The 24,101-nt window shown below is 37.7% G+C and overlaps 2 protein-coding genes across 2 annotated transcripts in view; both read right to left on the bottom strand.

Moving 5' to 3' along the window:
* Nucleotides 1-9,080, bottom strand: part of shmt2 (serine hydroxymethyltransferase 2 (mitochondrial)) — a 40,277-nt gene extending 31,197 nt beyond the window's left edge. The window contains exon 1 of the mRNA XM_053498802.1: nucleotides 8,962-9,080. Within this exon, the coding sequence (XP_053354777.1) occupies nucleotides 8,962-8,994 (33 nt within the window). The 5' untranslated portion in view covers nucleotides 8,995-9,080. The remainder of the gene's footprint in view (nucleotides 1-8,961) is intronic.
* Nucleotides 9,081-20,832: 11,752 nt separating this feature from the next.
* Nucleotides 20,833-24,101, bottom strand: part of LOC128526845 (neurexophilin-2) — a 76,424-nt gene continuing 73,155 nt past the window's right edge. The window contains exon 2 of the mRNA XM_053499021.1: nucleotides 20,833-22,883. Within this exon, the coding sequence (XP_053354996.1) occupies nucleotides 22,062-22,883 (822 nt within the window). The 3' untranslated portion in view covers nucleotides 20,833-22,061. The remainder of the gene's footprint in view (nucleotides 22,884-24,101) is intronic.

Genomic DNA, 24,101 nt, shown 5'->3' on the forward strand with positions numbered 1-24,101 from the left:
GTTGCTTCTCATCTGCAGTGATCATGACCTACCAAAAGTGGTCCAAGGAAAGAAAATCAGTATCAAAGTCATGGGTGGCCAATGCTCACTGATGAACGTGCAATGCAAAGGCTGCCCGTGTAATCTGATGCAACAAAAAAGCTACTGTAGCTCAAATTGCTGAATTAGCAGTGTGTTATGTATGGGGCTGCATAGCCACACATTAGAGCCAAACATCATGAGTGTCCATGCTGACTTGCGCCCACCGCTAAAAGGGCCACAATGAAAACATGAGCATCAGCACTGGACCAGGGGTCAATGGAAGGTGGTGTCCTGGTCTGGCGAGTTACTTTCTTTTGCATATGGATGGCCGGGCATATGTGTGTTACCCATCTGGGAAAAACATGGCACCAAGATGCACTATGGGAAGAAGGCAATTCAGCAAAGGCAGTGTGATACTTTGGGTAGTTTTCCCTGTCATTCATATGCATGTCACCTTCACATATACAGTACCACCTACAAAAACATTGTTGCTGAGCAAATACACCCCCTCATGGAAACATACTGGAGTTAAAGGAAACATACTGGAGTTAAAGGATCTCCTATTGATTTCTTGGTGCCAGATACCACAACATACCTTCAGAGGTCTAGTGGAGTCTAGTAAAGGTCTGTGTCCATAGCTCAGGGTTGTTTTGGTGGTAAACGGGTGGACCTACTAAATACTAGGCAGGAGATCTATGTCTGATCAGTGTATTAGCCACTTAATATCTTAATAATAATTTTTATTTATATAGCGCCTTTCCAGAGCTCAAGGACACTTTACAATGAGTAGAAAACAGTCAACAAACAGACAAAAAAAAAAAAAAAAAGATGCAGAGGACAGGTGGATTCAGGTGTAACATTCAAAAAACAAGTGAGTTTTGAGTAAAGATTTAAATACGGAAGATGTTGTTAACAGAACGGAGAGAGTGTGGTAGAGAGTTCCAAAGTATACTATACTACAGGTATATAAGTATCCAGCTATATCTTATAGCTGGATGCATACAGATTAAGAGAGAAAAACACTTTGCACTAGCTAAAGCAACATGTATATATTTTTTGCAACAGACAAATTTTATACCTTGTGATGGTAATTAATGCTCACTCAAACTTAAATCTGGACCACATTTCCAGCTCACTGCTCAAAGCTCAAACACAGAGATAGGAAAAAATCTCAGTTTGCAATCATTTACACATTTGATGAAACACTGTTTACATGGATTGTAATATCCAACTAATAATCAATAATACCTTAATCAGATTGAATGTGTATCATGTACTGTAACTACCTCAGGCGGAACAGTCTGATCTGATCCAGCCAAATTGGAATAAATTTTCAGTCAGAATGAGAGGGGCGTGTAAACCTGTTTAATAGGAAATTTTAGCCATGTAAATGTTTGATCTGATCGTTTCTCTCTCATTGGAATAAATGGATTCTTTCTGTGCAAGTCTGCCACACGTGGGGTAACATTAAGGTAAAGTTTTCGGGAAATAGGTTTTGATTCCATTCCTGATCAGTAAACGCGGTCAGGAGAACTCTCTCTCCCCCACCTGTGTCTACTTTCAACCACTGGATGTCTAACGGAGGCAGGAGCACTGACTGTTTCTCCAATTTATATGTATCAAAGCATCTAACCAATCACAGATGAGAGTTCTTGTAACCAATCATAACATGGAATGGGAAGTCTAACTTAACCTCAAAAATGGTTAAAATTCTTCTTTTGTCACACTTCTGGCAGATTAAATGCAACACAGAAAACCACCACTTAGAACAAGAAAAAATTGTATTCTGATTAAATTCTTTGAGCACCTACTGTAAGCACATCATATTAGATCAGCGTCCATGTACACAAGTTTTAATCTCTAATCAGAATAATGATATGAATTCAAAATATAATTCCAAACGCATCTTCCCCAGCTGAGCTGAACAAAGACCTAATCACCTGTAGTAGCTACTTACTTACAGACAGACACAACTCGATCGTTTCTGTCCTCTACTGCAGTAAGACTCAGGTGAGAGGACAAGGTCCCCATGAGAGCTGCGCTGGCACGACAATACGAAAAGGAGTGGCACAACTGCTCTGGCATTCTGTCAGCGCCAGCGCCCCCATGCCAGCACGCCTGCTGAGAGTGTCCGCCTGTCTATCGTGGGCCACCTCGTCCACATGCGTGTGCACGTACACACAAACAGACACCACACAGGTCATTACTCTGTGACAGGACTTGTCCTTTGCTGTCTGCTCTTCCAGTAGGGACAAGGAGCCATTGTGATTCAGGGGGAAGTAGAGTAATGTTGAAAATTGTGTGTGTATACACATATGTATTCACACAGGGGAAAAAAAAAGACATGAGTTAAGACAAGTAATAAGCACTGAAGTGTCCCATGAAAGGATTTAAACTGTCTGTCAATCAGCTTGAGGCACTCACATGAAGAGTTATGTTTCATCAGAGAAACTATTGATAAGATTCTATTACGCACACACGCGCACAGCCCCGCCTAGGGCAGGATGAACACTGGTGTCTTGTATTAAATATTCTCAAAATGGAAAAAAGGATGAGAAATACAGCTGATAAGACCTAGGAATGGATCGGTCATGGAACTATTTTTAGAAAAACAGAGAGAGACAAAGAGAGAAAACGCACATGCAAATCTGAGTGAGCATGAGAGAGAGAGAGAGAGAGAGAGAGAGAGAGAGAGAGAGTTGCAGGCTCTTGAAGGTGAACTTTGAAGTGAGAACTTTGTACCGAGCATCAGAAGAGTTCAAGTACAAATAGACACACAGACACGTACTCATCTGGCAGGACTGATGCAACGTCTCCACACACTTGTCATTTTGCCATTGCACATCTGTTCCTCTGGAGTCATTCAAGAATGTGACCCGAAACAAAAGGCCAAAAGTCATTTTATGTTTAACTTATTATTTTTTTGTTTCTATTTCTTGTTTTCAAGGGCAGAAGTCAATTTTACAGATGACCGCTGTCCATCAATGTCTCGCTGAAAGACAATCAGCTTTGCAACATTGGGTGGATGAGGAAGAGCATGGAACGAGGGACAAAGCAAGTTTAAAAAAAAAAAAAGCCTTAGCAAACGGAGAATCAGTCAGAGTGGCACATGCTCTTTTCTTTCCCTGTCAGAGACTAATAGGAGAGCAGCCGTTACAAATTACCCGCCGATTTGGCTGAGGATGACACAGGCCAGGGGCAGAGAGAGAGAGAGAGAGAGAGAGAGAGAGAGAGAGAGAGAGAGAGTGAAAGTGAGATAAGGAAAGACAGAGAGAAAAAGGTGTAGATGGAAAAGAGCGCAGTTCCTCTAGCCCACGGCTCTCTCCGTGTGACACAGAACAATCAAGAGGGCGGAAAGCCAATTTCCCACCGAGACTGGGGAACATTATCGCCATAATCCTGAAGATGGAGTCGAATCCGAGTGGCGATCCTGGAATGCGTCAGACTGTCAGCACATGTTCACTGGTGCATGATGGGGTGCATCTGGTCTCGCCGAAGTGAAGACGGAGCTTGAAAGGTCTCACCTGCTTTTTATCTGGTTCAGAGCAGGGGAACGTAAAGGGTGCTGAAGAAATCTTTTTAATATGCATCTAGACTAACTCTGCATTTTTGAGTGAGCACTCAATCAGTTCTAGATTTGACAGCGGTATCGTGCCAGCACTAACACGGGCAGCTGAGCTGGAGCACTCCCCTCCCTGCCACACACTCTTGCAAATCTGGGGCTTCTGCAGAGCACGGGCTAAAAATAAACATGAAACCGTTCAAATATATAATCTAATCAATTATTAAGTGACCTTCAGACTGATCCAAATAAGGCAATTTGGCTAAAAAGTGATCAAGATTACAAACATTAGTCTGAGCATTAAACTGGGGAATCTAATTTTAGTCCATTAAATCTATCTAGTTCTTAATTCAAATTCCACAACCGGTCCTGCATCCACCATGCTTCCAAAGTACTTTTAAAAACCTTAACCATAAACCAAAGATGGATTAATTATAAAGACTTCCTGTGTGTCTGTACGTTCAGGTCCATCTCTTCTGGACCCAGCAGAAGGTGTGTGACCCAACATTCAGTTTCATTGGCGGATAACAGAGTTGAGCTTTGGCACTTCTGAAATCTATATTACACAAGCAGGAGTTAATTATTAAGTCATGTGATTAAATAAAGACCAAAAGGTGCCAGATGGATTAGAGAAAGAAACAAAGCAACCCGGAGATAAATTAATAAAATAAAAACGTGTGTGTTACAGCAAGGGTCTTAATGTTCTCTGCCTTTCAGATCAACATGTGTCTAGTTAATGCTGGCTGAAGAACAAAGCTTTAACTTGGCAAAACAGCACAGTGGAAGGGAAAACTACAGGCACACTGAGTCAAAGCCATGCGACCTAATTTTTTTATTTATATAAAAAAATTAATTTAAAAAAAAAAATGTATCTGCATCATGGACATCAGAGGCGACAAACAGAAGCTTGCTGATCTAGTTACTTCACAGATATCTGTCCTGGGGCTCGTGTGCATTTCCCTGCCATAGCCTGTTCCTGCTGGAAAAAGCTAAAAAACTATTAAGTTTGATTTTTAGGGCTCAAACAAGCCATTTTACTGCATCAGAACTGAACTAGGACACTTTGCTAACTGAACTGAATGAAAGAAGCACACAAACAAAGTGGCATGAGGAAAAGGAATGCTCAGTTAGGGCTGTTAATACTGCTTACACAGCTGTGTAAAGGCCCGGAGACACCAAGTGAAGTCATGAGGTTGAAAATACAGATGGGAATCTTAACTTGACTTACAATTTGATTACACTTTAGACGTTTAAAATTAAACTATAAAAAAGATTCTCAAATCACCTCACACTAGGAACTGTTAACCCTTAATCAGGCAAAGAACCACATCTGGTAACTCTGTCAGTGCCAATGTCTATACCTGAAGAAAGAAAGAAAAGAAAACCTTTATAGAAAATAAGTATTTTTGCACAGTTTAAATAAATTTGCCTTTTTTATATATACTACCAGTTTGGACACATCACGTAATTCCTAATAGTTCGTTTTTTCCTACATTGTAAAACAATGCTGAAGTTGTCCAAAATAATGAATAATCTCATCGGAACAGTTGATATTAGGATGCGTCTGCTACTTATGCTTTGTAAAGCCTCATAACGGCTGTTACTTGGTGATTTTTCAGGCTGGTAACTCGAAATGAACTTCTCCTCTGCAGAAGCATGTTTTGGACTTCCTTTCCTGGGATGGTCCCACAAGGCTTGAAGGGTTTTGCAAATGCACTTGACAAAACTGTTCTTGCAAGAACTATTCTAGAACCGCTGACCTTAGCATCATGAATTTTGAATTTTCAATGAATTCTCTATAAAGGGATAAGATCCACCACCCCGAGTGGCACAATTACCAAGTGTTAATTTCAATTCTATTAAATGGATCAGTTTTCAACAAAAAAATAAATAGGGGAAAAAAAACGTACGTAGCTCGTAATATTAGATGCTGCTTAAAAGCATAGTATTGATGGATAATGTGCGTGTTATTTTCCACAATTAGAGCATTCATGTGCTTGAATGCTGAGATGGAAATCATTTTACAATTTTAATGACTTTAATCAAACAACACAAACAATGAAGCCGAACATGATGAGCTGATCTCACACGCTCAAATTACAGCAACAGTGTCATAATGTGAGCATAACTTTGGATCGGATTACTTAAGCAATTTGCGTATAAAATGATTCCAACTTGATTGGAAATCTAAAATTGATTTCATTTTTGCATGTAAACATGGCTAATGAAACGATTATGACTGACAGGTAGTGTGACGTTTACATGAGCAGCAGCTTTTCCTTTCACATTACTGGCTGTACCATTTCAGCACAATTCCCTTCTAGGTACAGTAGCACAATATATTTATTAGTACACAACAGTTAGTTTTCCTCCAGTAATGGCAATTGTGATGTGTCAATCCCTATCTTCTCAAAAATCATGATAGCAGAGTTTCTGAGAAGATAGGAAACGTTCATAAGCTTTCTAATGGCAGGCAGGGAATCACGAAGACACTCAGCAACACCGAAAATACGATTTGTCTGCAATGCAACATAGAAAACAGGAAAAATTACATTGCTACAGCTTTTTTGCTATAGCAATAAATAACAGCTTTGAATAAAATCGATGTTGTTTAAACCCAACACATAATTTACATAATGGATTACATTTCTAAGATTTCATAGCAGTACTTATTAACATTTTATTCATGTTTTGAAGGGTTGAATGAATTTCTAATATAACAATGAATGTTATAATGAATACTGGTCCCACTATTCAAGTCCAAGACTAAATTAAAGGCATTTCCCAAGAAACTTATTACAACAGAAATCATGACAAGGAGAAACATAGTGTTGAAAATAATGAAGTGCAAATTCTTAATACTCAAGCCAACGTCTCGACACAATAAGCCTGTACATTTCAATGAATCTTCTTCTACTGGAAGTCAAGCACATTAACAATCAATAAGTGATTAATCATTAACAACTAATGATAAACACACACATTCACATCCAATGATCTATTTGTGCTGAGCCACCAATGTTGATTTCCATATGTTAAGTTTCTATTTGTTTACTATTTAAAATGGGTCAAAACGGGTATAAATTTCACACAGAGCACTGGTTTTCCAATGATTTTTTTTCCCCCAGCCCCTCTCTAAACAGCCCTCCATACACACAGGTCAGATGTGCAACTGAAGCGCTCACAAATTGCTAAAAAAAAAAACAGTTCATGCTGTTCAACAGTCAATTTACTGAAAGTGCTTTAGACTAGTTTTGTGAGAGAGCTTAAATAACAAAAGGAAGTGGTTGTAAGGAGGCCAACTCAACCTGGCATTCATAAGAGTAATCATGGAGACCAAAACCCTTCAATCATGTAAGGAGTTTGGCTATTAAGGACAACTGAACTAATTTTAGTTTACAGCTGAGTTGTCGAGGTCACTACTACATGCAAAATCAACTTTATAAATTAATACATATTTAATTAGTTAAACTCTTAAAAGCAATTAATCAATTAGCAATTAACCCTCAAACTTAAACATGCATGTTTTTTTAAAAGAAATTGGGGTGGTTGTAAATTAGAATTCTTCTGTGTGGCAATTCACTTATCACGCTGATTCCTAAGTCAATTAATATTTATAATAAAAATGAGCCAGTCGATCGGCCAGTGACCAGAATTGGGTGGTTTTCAATTTGATTGCCCGTGACCAATGATCGTCCGATCAGCCTCAGATATAAACAATCCTGTTCTGCGTGACAGAAATACATTCTTGTGCTGGTACATTATCAAAAACTTTGTGCGTTAAAAGCTGCTGATCTGCCTTTTTTTCCAAACGCTGTGAGCGAATCATTCTTAAACCCACTCATTACACACACTTATACAAGATATTAACAAAAATAATAACATGCTTGTGGGGATTCAAACCGCACCCTCACTATTAGGCCTTGTTCACGCAGGCGTTAAAATCGAGCGTTTTTCTTGTGTTCGTAACGTCCGGTGAGCGCGGATCAAGCGGCGAGTGTTTTCTACATGTAGGAGTCAATGAGAGTGTTCACACAGGCTTTGGTGACGTGCGTTTGTCCGGCTGTGCGTTTATACGGCATTAAAAAAAACGCTGCATGCAGCTTTTTCTTGGCGTTCAACTTGCATACCTACAGGATTAATGTTTTTCATTCTTATATATATTCAGTTCATATAGATTTAGATATATAGAACAGAAACTAGTCATACAGAGATTTCCAGGGACAATAAAAAAGTATAATTTTAACTAAATGCATATGAATTGGAAAAAATACTAACTTCTAAAATCATTTACTTTATTTTAAATAAAAAAAAAAGAAATATGCAAGTTTGGGTTTTGGGAAATTACCCTACTTTCACAATTTCAAAGATTTCTCCCAATATGATTTTAACACAGTACCTACTGTATTGGTCGATTCAGTAAAAATTGCGATTCTATAAGCATCATGATTTTATAAATACCAAACCTAAACACTCACACTGTGCTGATATTCAGCACAACGGAACGGAACATGCACGTGTGATATTGCTTCATTTGTATCTCAGAGCTTTCAGAAATATATTTTCTTTGAACACAGTTTGATAAACAATGGAACGTGACCCAATGAATACATCTATTACTTCATGACGTCACGTGGCGACCATTTGAGCGCGCATTAGCTAGTTTCCCCTGAAGAGACGCGCGGTCACATTGCTTTGCTGGAGAAGTTTCTGATGAAGTGTTGCATCATCGCGGCATGTTCTCCTACAGCACTGACACACAGCTCGGGTTATCAGCTAACGTTACACCCCACAGCCACAGTTTAACGTTACCAGTCTGCCAGGAGGAGATAAAAAAAAAAGTCACAGCACAGACCTGCTGTGTAAATACGTCTCAAAGATTCACTGGCATTTGGTTAGAGCTAAGTGCAGACCTGCTGTTATTTAAACTTTATGGTTCGCTGAATTAGCCAGGGACGTTGCTAAGAAACGCAACACGACACGTGACGACGAAACTATTTCCACTAAAGCAAAGACAGACAACGTGTTCTGGCTGCAGAAAAGCCCAATTAAACGCTTACTCGGCTCGCCTTAATGTATTATGTGTAGCCCAGTTAGCAAACATCTCTATAGGAAAGCTAGCAGGCTAAACCTGCAACAGGAACGAAAACCATTGTCGTTCTCTGAGTCGTTTACTGTACAACGAGGCGTTTTGCCCTCACACTTTATAACTCGCTGTTATTTAAGTTAAAAAGAAAACAATTCTGCTCAAACTACTGATACTAATCCCGCCGCCAGGCCAGGGGCTAACACACACAGGCAGTGACGCTGCTACAACGGATTGCACGATTTAATCCATAACCATTTAAATGTCCAGTAAATCATGCTTTTCTACTCACCCTGACTAAATATCTCATAGGCAGTGTCAACATGATGATAACGCAGCGTTAGAAGCTCAAAGCACCAGGGCTCTCTGCATACACACACACACACCAGCCCCGACAGCCAGTAGGCTACTAGTAGAGCTCTCAGTGTACAAGGGATTCATGGGAGTTGTAGTTTCTCTCACTGCGTGGTCTCGACTAGCCAGTTAGCACCCACGGCGTCATTTTACATCAACCTAACACAACCAAGTGCAACCTAAAACAGATAATGATGTTATCATTAATAAAATGTAAAAAATAAAAATAATAAAATTAGAGCATAAACTTGTTATTCATTTATTTACAGAAACCACTTTTTTTTCTGGTCAGAGTCAATGCGATGTCTCTGCATTTTCATAAAACATAAACACACATTCCCAACATTGTAAAAAAAAAAAAGAAATCCTGAATAAGTTTTAATCTGTGTAAACTACACAGATTGATATCGATTTAAAAAAAAATAATTAATCAACAGATGATATTAATCAAAAACGGGCCAAAAACACAAGATTTGTCTTGTTTGAAGAACATAGAAGAACATGGAAGAAACATATCAGCACAGTTGCAATTGTAGGAAAATTTGAGGGTCAGTGTGACTTGATTCACACTGAATCAAGTCACACTGACTTATTCATCAGAGTGGACATGAGGTGAAATGAAATAATACTGCAGAATTGCCTATGACAGTAGCCGAAGTTTGAGTGTAAGAAACTAACTGTACATTTACAGTGATAAAGTGTCATAGTAGTTAGCACTGTGGCACCTCCAGGGTCAAGGGTTCGATTCTCGTCCCGGGGTTCCTCCCACAGTTCTAAGACATGCAGATTTACTCTAATCTGCATTCCCAAATTTTTAGTAGTTTGTGTGTGAGTGTGTGTGTGTGTGTGTTTGTATATACAACCTCAAAACATATTTAAATCTGTCTATTACCCGTATTCATGGGCAACACAGTTAATTCATCTTCTATATTGTTTATCCTGGGCACCGGATAAACAATATAGAAGATGAATTACCTGTGTTGACCATGAATATGGGTATTTTACAAGAAGTAACAGACAAGGGGGAAAATCAGGTTTGCGACCACTTTCAGCTTCAGATACGAATACACATACAGTACAACAAAAATATAAATACATAATAAGAATACTGTAAAATGGTAGCTTTATGACTCAGACCAATGTCCACGAGTATAACAAACAAGTGATAATTTAGTATACTTTGTCATTTTATATCAATATGACTGTAGGTATTAAAATTTCATGCAAATTCCTAACAGCAAGATAAAAAAAACCAAGATTGCTTTGCAAAATCTCTAAATCCCAAAGTGATCTCAAGAATTTAGGAAAAAATCCCAAGCACTGGCACCACTAGTCAGAGTAACAGTGAAAACACTTGAATAATTAGAGATACAGCATGACTGGGATGGCAGTGCATTGCAGGGCATCATGCACCCAAGCACCCACCTGGTACAATTTATCATGGCCAATCTACTTAACTTTTATTTTTGTGGGAGGAAACCTGAAATTTATGAGAAATCTTGCACGGACATGGAGCAATCATGAAGACACATTACAAAAAGCCTTAAGGTATCTTAGGATTAAACCAGGAGATGTGAGGCAGCAATGTTACTGGCTGTGCCACTGTGCCACACACCACAGACCGCTTCCTGAAATTATATGAGTGACATTATTATATTAGTGATCATATATTATTCTAACTAACTTATGAATCTTATGAAACTTATGAAATGATCTTTTATCCCTTTTTTGTTCAGATGTCTTAGGCTCAGAAATAATTCCATCGTGCAGGCAGGACAGCAGTGCTGTTTCTGTATTATTATTATTTTTTTTTAAATAACACAGCAGTAAGTTGGGTTTGCTCAGTGACAGAATGCTTGTTAATGTTTTCCCTGCAGTTCAGCTCAGAGGTAGAAGAGGGCTTGACAATTCCACACTGCTTCCTTAACCTCTACAGCTGCTGCATTGGAATGGGTTGGGATGCTATCTCAATGCAAGACACCGCACTTGCATTCATATTCTCCCTCACTCCACCAACCAGCTTGTTTTTTGAAGGTGGCAGGAGACTTAAGAATCTGTAATGTTAAAATATTAATGTTTTTAATTATTATTATTAATGTTCCTAATGATCCAAATTATTTTCCCTAAAAACGTAACTCTGAATGCATAGATCCAACAGAAAGGACCTGATGGAAAAATTCTCAGTAATAATCAATGAATTTAAACAGAACACACTGTATAAACCAATTAGGACATTTCTTACCAGGAACATTGCTGTCTGTGAAACATTCTTATAGTGTCGTACCAACAGAAAGGTTCTAATTTAGATACCAGTCTAAGGTGTAACATCATAATTCTCAAGAACAAAAGAACATCTTGTCCACAATAACACACACGCATACACAAAGAAGAAACTGATTTTTGTCCACCAAGATCTAGGGTTTTCTGTTGTGTGACTGAAGTTGCAAAAACGGCATTTATGTAAAAGTATTTGTTATTTTTTTCGAAGAGGCAAGTAATGACACAGGGCGAAGAGGGAGAAATTAACACAATCATGCAGCGTACACTGTCCCAGCCGCTGAAAGTAGTGCCAGTCCCAAGCCCGAATAAAATTAAACGATTGCATCAGGAAGTGCATCCAGTCACATCTTTACATCTGAGGGTCTGTTGTGGCAACTCCTTGACGAAAGCAACCAAAAGACCAACAATGACATTTTTTTTTTTTTACTGCTTCTTATACAGCGATGAGAATCATCTGTATACATGCCTATTAGTTATAACAATGTAAAGCCACTTCATAGTTTACTTAGTCTGTTTCAGTTTGGGCACTTTATGTTTGACAAAAGTAAAACCAGAGCTATTGGTCAAGCATCAGCATCTTCACTGCTTACAAAAGGTTTTCCACCATTATGCTAGCACTTACATCATTTATGTGCTTTGTGTCCTGTGCATTTATAGCCTTCTTGTATAAATGGGTTGGGCTGCCAATTCAATTCTATAACGTTGCTTCAATAGCTGCATTTAAAAAGGCTAAGAGTATTTTTTACATTCCATGGTTGAGTGGTTTCCTATGCCCTATCACAATCTCCAGCAAAGAACTTGTGAAGTCAGGTGGCCACGGTTAATATCCATACAGAGGCAGCAGTTGGGTTTCCCTCTGTTTCCCCGTATCCCCAGTGAGTATGAATTCATGCAGAATTTTAGCTCACCCCCCACCACCCAACTCTTTTAACAAGTATGGCAGTTGTCAGAGTGATTCTTCCATCTGCTACTCTTCCAAAGAGCACAAGAATGTCTTGTCTGGTCCCGTATTCAGGCAGTATAATGCTCAGATAGTAGGTGTCTACACCCACTAGTGGTGTCCCAGAAAATTTGAGAAAGCCTACTTGTAGGTGCACTTCTTTACTGATGCCAATTCAACTGTGGTTCTTTCTTATGGAGCTGGGTTATCCAATATATATTAGGATGCACTGGCCTTGGTCTCACTGTCTGCTGTACATACATACATTTTCACCTCTACCACCGATTCTGACCATAGTATGCAGAATTCAGCAATTAATCAACAAAGTTGGACCTAAAGTTTCCTGCAAGAAACTACATGTTCAATATGCATATTGGATTCCGGAGCTGATATGAAGGCTTTACAGATCATGAGTGGCAGATACATCTCAACTTCAAATGAGTTCAAAAGAGATTATCGCATATTTTGGGAGCTTTTGCATTGCTTTACAATGTATAAAGAAATACAAATTAGGAACAACCATAAAGTTAGAAAGTGTTGCAAAGGCTGTGGCTAATGAACACCTTGCCAAATACTGTATACTATATCCTTTGCACCAAATGGAGGTTGTCATCATACCCCAAATACCTGAAGCCTCCTAAAACTGTCTATCTGCTGGAGATCAATAAGTGGGAGAACTACATGACTTGACTATAAGATCATGTACGTACTAATGGCCCAGTAAGTCTGAACTGACTCTAAAAAAAACTTGTGCTTTATTCACAAATCTGTATCACTCTTGTTAACCAATTTATTGACTTCTCATCATTCTGTAATGGGAAACCACCCATCTTTCTTACTGTTCCTATGCAATTGGCTGCTGTCAAATTTTGAAAAGTTGTCAATGATTGGATTAGCAAATTAGCCATTCATCTCACAGTGTAAGGACACGAGGACATTATTGCTAATGCCCTATGAGAAGCACTACTTCCTAATGGACATATCCTTGAGCAATCCCACTTAAAGAAGTCTTTTCTGATGCTTCTTGGGCTTCACTGTGTACCTTTTGCAGGATCTACAACATGTCCTTTATCCAGTGCAAACTCGGGAAGGGGGTCTACTGGAACAATGGCCATCGGACAAATGCACCTAAGTGTATATAGGCAAATATATGGATACACTTATCTATCAACCATATGCAAATGTATATGTTGAACATTAAATACCAGAGAGTCGCTTTGTTACTCTTAAAAAACTGACTACATTATTTTGTGGAGTCTTTAAACTATATTCTGGAATGTGGATATGGGGATTTCTCGCCATTCAGTCACTTGAGAATTACTGAGGTCATGTACTGATGTCTTTCCTTTTTCCTCACAAAAATGTTCCATGGGTTTAGGTGGCTCTTTGCAGACCACTTGAATTCATCAACTTCAATCTTGGAAACCATGGATTTAAATTCAAATTCAAATTTTATTTGTCACATACACAAACATACACAGTACGAAATGTAGTGAAATGCATTATACGGCTGCCATTGACCCTAGAAGAGAATTAAAGTTTACAAATAAGAAATAAATATGAATAAAAGAAATACGATAGAAATTAAATAAAAAATTAAATTAAACTAGGAAAGATAGAACTAGAAATAAAAATAGAAATGTTTAATGGAGGTTTTGTAAAAATTGTATAATTATACTTGGACAATTTTGGGTTAGGGCTCATAGTTCCAGTGAACGGAAGTTAAAAACATACAGGGTTATGTGCTTCCAGCATCATGGCAACAGTTTGGAGAAAATACGTTTGTATGTTTGGCCATAGTATATATCCAATACTATTATGTATGGACACATTTGGGCACACTCATTTACAGGTTTAGTGCAGTCCTAGTTGCCCTTGTTTTTAGAGCCACTGCTGTATGTATATCAATGCATTGACTGAGGTTTTCTCACTTACATACACAAAGTTGAATTTGGCCTCCAGTGGTAGAGTATGTCTCAATTTTCGACCCTCAGAATGTCTAAGAGTGACACTAGCTCATTTATGGATAAAATTATGAACAACACTTATTTAAAAAATCTGAAAGCACAGCAGATGAACACAGCTCAGTCAGCTTTTCTGGTCCAATTCAGCAGATTTTCTTTACAGGAGGTCATCAAGTTATCACTCATTAATAGTGTATGATGGTAAATTAAATAATAAAAAAAAATTAAGAAAGATTAAGAAATTGCAGAGATCACACACGCACATTTAACACAAATTTGAAATTATCTTTTTTGTACACAATTATTAGGAAGTACTGTAAGTAAGTAAATAAATAGGACGTGCTTGATCAAGTGCTTATTATATAGCTGAAGACTAAGATAATGGACTCTACTGTTTATTGTTACATTAAACAACATTTCAGGGATTAATTTTAGTTAAAAAAATGAGTATTTATGCAACTATATGTTGGCAATAATCTAATACAGTAATATAAATTAATATAATACAGTGATATTTAATTAGGTTTAGATGTTCATGCTAACCATCTTTTCATTCATTTTTTTCTATAGTACTATGCTATATATATATTATCTCTTGCTTTTATGGTAGATGGTAATACATTTACTATCCCAAAAGAACTTATTTCCTTATTCATTCAACGTTTTCTGACATTTTCATGCTTAAATAAATTTTGTTTAAAGAAACTGAGCTCTTTTGCTCAGGAATCTGGCAACCTCTGAAGCATGAACTACAGATAAAATGTCCTGAGAATTGTGAGAATAAGCAGTTGGATAACCCTTTCTGAATTTGTATTTATGTTATTTTTTTAAGTCAACTAAATATTTCATCACATTATTAATAATGTACAGTATGGCTTTATTTGACTTATTCAACTTATGACTAAAACAAGTTAGTTTGTTAATGATTGTAATGGAGTATTAATGCAGAGGTTTGTGGTTTGTTTATGTTAACAGTGTGTTATTTAATGTCGGAAGGAAACTAGACTATAATATAAAGCATTAATCAAAATTGTTAAAAATACTATTTCTATTATTCACATTTACTCTTGAAGCAAAAGGAAGGTTGCATTATTGTATGCTAATATAAACCTTTATATTTTAATTGAATTATTATTATTATTATTATCATTATTATTATCATTAGTATTATTATTATTTAAAATATATATTTTTAAATTATGACAGGGGTAATGGTTCAAAGGACTGAATCAGAAAGAAGAAGAAGCTAATCATTTTCGAAGCAAATCAGGACATACAGTACATCAACACAAATGACCAATTACAACCCAATGCTGTATAGCTTTTCAATACATTCTGCTAAAAGGGTAAACCTGGAAAAAAATTTTTTTTTTTTTTGCAGGTTGTAGTTGTTTCATGAAGTTGTTTACATTTTTAAAAGGATGCAAATTATAGGACCTGCTCATCATGCATGGTGGGTTAGTGGTTAGCACCGTCATCTTGTACCTCCAGGATCTGGTTTTGATTTCCACCTCAGGTCTGTCTGCATGGAGTTTGCATGTTCTCCCCTTGCTTGGTGGTTTCTTTCTGGCACTCCAGTTTCCTCCCACAGTTTTAAGACAAACAGATTAGGCTAAATGATGTTCCCAAGTGTGTGTGAAAGTTCATTTAAATGTTGACCAAAAGTCATACCATGTTTAAAAAAATATAACAATATGCTGCAATTTGAATCACCATTGGCCTCCATGGTCCCTAATTGGACTACAGAGGTTCCTGGATGGATCATTATGCAAATATTTTAATTTAATTAAACTTATATAAGCTGGAGAAAAGCTGCATATTATTAAAGATTTAACGTACCCAGGACTTAGCTATATTTCCATAGCTAATATTTAAATGCCTTTCTGATGAACTAGTTAATGTCTTAACAAATCAAAACTAAAAATGATGCTCTTGACCCAATTCAGACACTAATGAGTTGTTAAAATGTAAATTTCATATTCTTTGTTATGTGATAGGGTATAGATTTATTAGTTAATGTAGCCAGATATACTGTATAGATGTTCTGTATTACTCACTCACTCGTTGTCCATACCGGTTATCCTGTACAGGGTCGTGGAAGGCCTAGACCCAGTCCCTGGGGATAGACCTGGTACACCGCTGGATGTGGCGCCAATCTGAATATACTGTTTGTGAAAAATAAAGGTAATGTAGAAAATGTAAAGTAATGAGATACTGACAGAGCAAAAGGTTGTGTTGATGCCTCACAGCTTCAGGGTATACAGTAGGGCTTGATCCCTGTCTCTGGTTCGTGTCTGGAAAGTTTAAATTTTTTCACTGTGACCACCTTGGTTTCCTTGGTGTATTCCAGTTTCCTCCCGCTGCCTTAAAACTGCTTGAAGGTTGTTAGATTAATCTAAAAGGCATTAGGATAGAAAACTGAAAGTAATAAGCCTTGAAAATAGAAAATGCACAACAAAACAAATGAAAAGTAAATGGGTGGAAACAGGAGGCAATTTTGTGGCAGAACTCAGATGAAACAGATGAAATGGGATTTACATACTGTAAAAAAAAAAAACACACTAACACCTAAATAGTAGACATTTTTACAGTGTGCTAGAAAGAAATGAACAGGGAGATTAGATGACTGGATTAAAGTGAAATTCAGTGATAGATCATAAATTTGCAGCGGCTAAGGAGATGATGCTGAAACGTTTGCCGGGTGTCAGTCTAATACAACCCAATAAAATTCAGTTTCCTTACTTATTCACGGTATGTTGCTGCATTTCTCGACAAGTTATGACTTTAACATGACTTTAAATTTTGGACACTTTTCATATCTCATTGACAGAAAATAAGTTTAGTGATGAAATTAAAGTTTAGGATGATAATGCTTCTTGCAACAGAGCAAAGAAGCACAGAATAGAAGCCATTAAAATATTTTGTGTCAAATCTCATTTATTTATTTTAAAAAAATGGTTGAACACTCTCTAAGTAATTTTTGCCAGGAGTTGTACTGTATGTGAAATGCTTGAAGTTAGGCTCTGCATATAATACAGCCCTAACCAAGAGGAAGCAGTTACTGAAGGTTATTGTATGGAGAGTTTGGTCTAGTCCACATTAACATTAGAAGGTCTGAAAATACTGTTTATTATTTTAAGATACTAATATCATCAGTCAGTTCCTAAATCATAGATTTCCGTGCATGCACACTAGGTGTCTGACCTGTGACCTTTTGATGTTAGTTTTGGCATATTCATTTGTGTTGAATATAACATAAATTTAAAACATATATAGTTGCATTCTCCATCAGGTCATATTACAGTGCATATGTTACTCTGCCTGCAAATACCATGAACACCCATCAGCCATAACATTAAAAGCCAAAACACTATGCCCAATCCCAATATTGTGTGGGTTTCCCTAGTGTCACCAGTGCAGCTCTGGCTCCTTAGGGCGTGACTCCACAAGAACTCTGGGGTTTGCTGTCTGGGACATTATTTACAGACCTTTTGGGTGTTGTGGGTTGCAAGGTGGGATTTCCATGGATCAGACTTTTTTGTCCAGAGGATTCCATGGATGCTCAGTCAGATTAATATCCAGGGAATTTGGATGCCAGATCAATGACCTTGACCCCTTTGCCTGCTAAGCCATACAGTATGTGGTGAGCTGTGAAGCACTGTGTATTCTGATACCTTTCTACTGTATCATGGTCAGCATTACCTTTTTCAGCAATTATTCGCTACATTGGCCTTTGATGATGAATTGGACTGGACGGGTTAGCCTTTGGACCCCACAGGCATAGATGAGCCTTGGATGTCCATGATCCTGTCACCAGTTTACTGGTATATAATTGATAACCAATGTTATTCAATTCACCTTGCAGTGGTGTTAGTTTTGTGGCTGATGCATGTACATAAGTATTTTTTAAGATCTACATCTTACTGTATCCACAGCACAACATAAAATTAGTCTGCAGTTGTAGTGCTCTAAATTAATGGTTACATGTCCAGCCATGCTACCGATTGGTGGACCACCAGGGTGGATTCTTTCAGAATTAGTGAAGTTAGTGTATCAAAATCCTCATGAGAGTTTATGTCATTATTACATACCACCCCAGACCAATTACAAATACCAGACTGAGAATCATTTATGATGTTTATATTGTTCCTTAGGCTACTGAAGATGAACATTACTCTTTTGCTGATACTGTTCTCTGTAGAGATTTAGAATTACTCAGAATCACTACAAAGCACATTGCCACAAAGAAAAAAATTGATCTGTAAAATCAGTTGTTTTTAGACAATAACCTCCGGGTGGCTGTAGCAGGTTGAATAACATTTAAAGGAAGAAGGTACCTCTTATTCTTCTACCTGTCTTTAAAGAGTGAAGCCACTATGATCCTTTTCAAAGCATTTAAATGGTGGCATTCAAACTGGTGCGCAATTCCACATGTCCCTGAGATTACACACACAAGGGACATCATGCTTTAAAGTCGCTTGCTGAACACAGAGCCAGCAAGTAAAGTGCTCAGAATTCATGAGTCCAACTGGATCTACTGTATATAAACACGCTGGATGTAACTTCAACCTTGGAGATTGTGCTGTGCATCTACTCACTTGACAATTACTTCTCACCTCCTGGTCCAGATACTACTGTAGGTTGATAAGTTTATTGATAAACTATGACGAAATCTTTGTTAAAATTGTGGTTTGGTTTGGTAAACATTGGTCCCCAATACAGACCCTTTACTCCAACCACATGCATGCAATCTTTCCACTTAGCAAGATATAGTTTTCTTTCAGTAAAAGGCTGTCTATTAAAACCACTTTTATTTCTCTTCCTCCATTGGTGCTAGATGCCCAAGCTGCAAACCCATTGTGAAACGGGGCCAATTTGCTGCTGGTGCAAACATCAAATGACAATGTTTCTGCATACACTGTTAGAGAAGAACAAGAAAGAGATGCTGCCTTTTGACTCTGAAAAAAATGAAATGCTGTTTATGTCAGAAAATAATGGGCTCATACAGTACCTATTGTTTAACACCATTATGGTAACAATGACGCCTGTCAACATTCTAGTACACTGGAGTTCCTCTTAGGTGCCATGCCCATAATTTCAGACATGTGAACTATGGCATTTACCCGAGACGTAGGTCTAGTCTGATGGTTAGTGGGATGGAAGACCCATCAACTGTCGCCTGCTTGGCCTGAAATGTTCCATCTTCACTACTAGTTGCATGGTCTATTGAATGCTCTGCAGTGTCATTTTTGACATTAATAACCATGGCAGGGCGCGCAGCTGTCAGTTTTGTCAATCAAATGCCAACGTACTGTGCCACAAAACATCAGTTTCTTAACCACATTGGTCAGTGAGTTGTTTGCTCTCAAATAGACCAGCTTTCACTTTGCTCTAGATGTTAACAGTAAAATGCACCACATTCTTGCGGGATGTGCCAATCCCTGGCTATAATCATGCCACAAGGTACCACATCCTAATTCTGATTGTTTCTGCCTTTTAACATCTACTTGCTTCCAGAGCTTGTTCGTCCACATCTTCGCCTGCCTCTGATGTAAAAACCACCATGGTATTGTCAATCCAGAACAAAGACACTTTTAAGGGTTACTAAAAAAAGGTTCTAGTACTTGTAAGCCTAGCTTTAATTCAGGAAAGTTGACATGCTGTCACTTGGGCATTAATTATGTCTCTTGTTCATCAGGACTTAGGCAAAAAAAAAAAAAAAAAATTCCACACCTTTCCCTTTTTTTTTAAATGAAGATTTTAAGATTTCCTGCATCACCAGGTACCATTCTGTTATTTACCACCATAAACGATTTCCCATGTGTCTTATTCAGGAACACAATCCGTTTTGGAAAATCAATTTAATAAAATAAAATAAAAAAATGCTGTGTACCTCAGCACATGCTCTGTGAACTTGCAGAATTAAAGATTAGCAAAAAAAAAAAAAAAAAAAAGGATTAGAGCAGTATATTCAGCATCCTAAATCCATTCCCTCAACTCCTCAACAAGTCGAGAATAGAAAAGAGAACAAGTAGGACATAGCAGGGGCCGGCAAAAGGTGACGATTTTCCTATTAGTACTCAGCTTGTGACCACCATCTCACGTGTACAGCCTATAAAAAAAAAAAAAAAAAGCCCTGCTATATCGTACCATTTTACTGATGGAAAGCCATAAGAAAAGATTTCTTTGCAAATGTACCCATGTAAAATAATGATTAGAATTGCTTTAATGTAATCGGCCCCAGGAAAAAATGGATAACGATTTATCTAACTCCGATGTTGTTCATTTAAATTTTGAGGGATTGTTGAGCTTATGTGGTACTAGACCTAAGGTCAAAATAAATTATGATAGGTTTTAAGGCCCCTGCTATGTTACTCAGAAGGAAAGTGATATGATGGAAATGGCAATTCTAAAACTGCTGGGTATTCATTCTTGCCACTTGCATTTGACCTCAATTACTGATTACCTGCACACAGTGACTTTTATTAAAAAACCCTAACATAGAGAGCTAGAGGTCACTACAGTATTTAAAATTCATGGTCAAGCATTTCCTAACTTAACAAAATACATACAGACATTCAGACCAGATTTAATTATTTATTTTATGATAGATTATTTACACACATTTTTTTTTCAATGTCAAATATACACATCATCAAGCAATACTTTATTCACAGACCTGCGATTTCAGTTTTTTTTTAACCCCCTTTTTTCACAGACTAATCGGTTGTCCAGAAATTAAAATGTTAATATCTTTTGGTACTTTACTGTGCAAACCAAACAGAGTAAAATAAAATGAGTAAGATAAGATGTGACTATATAATTTCCATGTGTCTGTGACTTTGTAACACCCACCGGGTAAAAATTAAGCCAGAGTATAGAAAAATAATATATTTAATTGGTTCTTCCACTAGACACATCATGTTAATGGTGATCTCTTTCTTTACATATGTAACTTTTCACTCATCCACTGCTTATCTATAGGGTGGATAAGGGCACATAGTCTGTACTAATGCATATACATTTTCAGAGATTTTGAATAGCAGCTTTAATCATAATGCACAAGGCATTTAAACAACTTCCAGAACTCATGTTCTTCTATTTAGATAACAGGAGGATCCAAAACAAGATTAGTATTATCATAATATTATGCAGTATTATATTACTAAAATATTGGGAAGAAAAAATGCCCACTTTTCATTAATAGACTATAATCTGAAATTAAACAACATTTTGGGCATATATGTATATAGGGATTTTTGGGTGCATATGCTGCATATGTGCCTGATGTCTAAATGACAACGGAATAACTTGCTGATGAAGAGTATCTATGTCCATGTTGTGTCTTGCTTACACTGTAAGTTTGACAGAGTAAAACACACTCTCTCCAGGTGTGATTATAAGCTGTTTTAATCCTGGGTGCACAATGTAACAGCACTGTGTGCAGCGCTAGTTTCTGAATCTGTTACAATCAGTGCTATGATCCTTCCATTTATAACATCATCCTAATGACATTTCTGTAAGCTCTGGGTCATATAAAGGAACAATACAAAAAAAAAAATCACTTTGAATCTTTCATTCTTCCAAATTTCTAACAGTCAAACAGACAAAATTCAACAAAAACAATAAATAATTTTTTGTTTTATTCAGCTTAACTGAGTTGGCTTTTTTCACAATATATACAAATTAAACTTGGAACAATAACTTCTCCTCAGCACCTGTAAAAACTCACTGTCCACCATATTGACCATTTTTTATGGGATCCATATAACCTTAAGAAAGTAGAAGAGACACACAACACATAACAACATCCCATATGTCGGTCATCCTCTACACCATTTACTTTGGCGCTCTTCATCCAAAGTACGGTTGTTCACTCTGAAAATTGTAGTCTGGACAGACCTTCTGCACAAGCTTGTAGTCGATGCTGAAAAAGGAGATGAAGATGCAGATAACTTTGAAGGGCTTGGCACAAAGCCAGGCAGCATTGGATTGGGTGTGTTCAGTGAAACAGGTCTGAGACGGATCATACAGACACGGTTTGGGCTTCTTGGAACGGTTGGTCTTCTTATACTCGACACGACAGTTAAAGGTCTTGATGTCTTTGGGATCGATGGTTGACTGGTGAGGCTGGTGAAACTGAATCTCTGGTTGATGTAGAGTGCTTTGCTGCTGGACTACCTCAAACTCCACTATCTTCGAAGGTGGGACGATGCTGACAGTCACGTTGCCGAGGCTTGACGAGTTGTGGCGGAAGTAGACGGTGAATGTGCCATTGACGTGGTCCACGATCTTGCCTGTCACCAGCAGGTTGAACTTCACTGTTTTGACGGTGAAGTAGAAGTCGCCCCAGCCGAAGATCTTCTTGGTCTTCATGGCGGTTTTGAGGGGAGGTTTGCGCTTCGAGTGATAGCCTGTCTGATCCAGGAACTGTGACTGGTTCCTGGCCCAATCGTATGGGTTTGGTAAGCCGAAGGTAGGTGGTTTGGGTTTCATAGGTGTGTGGTCCATAGAGGAGAATATCCTGGAGGTCTGGAATGGGGGTTTAACTCCTCCACCTGCCCCAATGCCTCCTCCTCCAGCTCCACCATAAGGAACGGGCTTCAGGACAGACCCTGCTGCGCCTAGCTCCAGGTAATCCAAAGATTTCCCAACCTGCTTTTCCAGGCCATGAACCTAAAAAAGACACAATAGGGGAAAAAAGGTCAAACAGGCTCCTAATATGAAAAGATGTCTGTACAAAAAAAAAATACTGTACTTTCTTATACATGAACAAATCAAGTAATATTTTTAAAATGCAAATGGGTTTTGCATAAAATTCACAGATTGACAGGTTCACCATTACTTAATATAATAATTTTTTTTTTAAAGAAAATACAAAGTCCACTACTAAATACTACAGGTTAGGTGTTAGCTGAACAGAACAGATCAAGTGTTTGCACTTGCAGAGTGATTTTTATTTACTGATTCTATGTCAGCGCATAGTATTATTTCCTTGTTATCTCTACTATTGGAGATAGCCAGACTATGCCCCAGTAATAAGCCTCACTTTAAAGCAGTTTTTCGGGGAGTAAAAGAAGCAGCAGTGCCCTTACACTGGGCAATTTACACCTGACGGTTTCTTTGTCAAGGATAAAGGTCTTAAAGGTCATTGTCACATAATAGGACAATTTCTTCCTCATTTTAGTGTCCTGGATCTTCTTTACCCTCGACTGTCTCAACCAAAGCTGCTTCCCCTTTCAGTGTTACTTACACCTGCTTGACATCTTTAATTCTAATTTTCCCCTTAACATAGAAAACACTTACATCCTGTGATATTTTGGCAATAATACTTTGGATACTTCTTCATCTTAATTTTTGTCAACCTCTAATTTTTCAGATGTTAGGTTGAGCATATTAAGAGTATTTAATTTCATGGATTAAATAAAGTTTTTTTCTGATGTAGGGTGTTTGTAAAAGTATCTATAACATCATCCACTATTTAGAAATTATTTTGTGCACTATAAAAGACGTTTTTTAAATCCTACAATTAAACATATTGTCTCTAATATATAAACCAAAAAAATGTTTTGTTTGTTTGTTGAAAAGCCAGTTTTCCTAGCAAGTACCATCCAAATGTCCCAACTGTCTCCATAAGGTAAAACATGTCAGATATGCCTGTGCTTGTGGAGACATTTAAAAACATGCCCCCCTTCCCCCCACTACACACACGACATGTTTACAATCACATCATTGACATTTCAGACTTGTCTCTTCTACAGACTACAGTCAGTGTGCTGTCACTGAAAGGTGACAGTTCAGAAGAAAAGCCTTTATTTAAGGATTCTCTGACAGGAGGTCGACCTCGTCTTATTCTGATTCGACTTGGCCTGGAAAAGCAGGTTGGGAGGCAGA

The sequence above is a fragment of the Clarias gariepinus genome, chromosome 6 (genome assembly GCF_024256425.1).
Source record: "Clarias gariepinus isolate MV-2021 ecotype Netherlands chromosome 6, CGAR_prim_01v2, whole genome shotgun sequence".
Lineage (NCBI taxonomy): Eukaryota > Metazoa > Chordata > Actinopteri > Siluriformes > Clariidae > Clarias > Clarias gariepinus.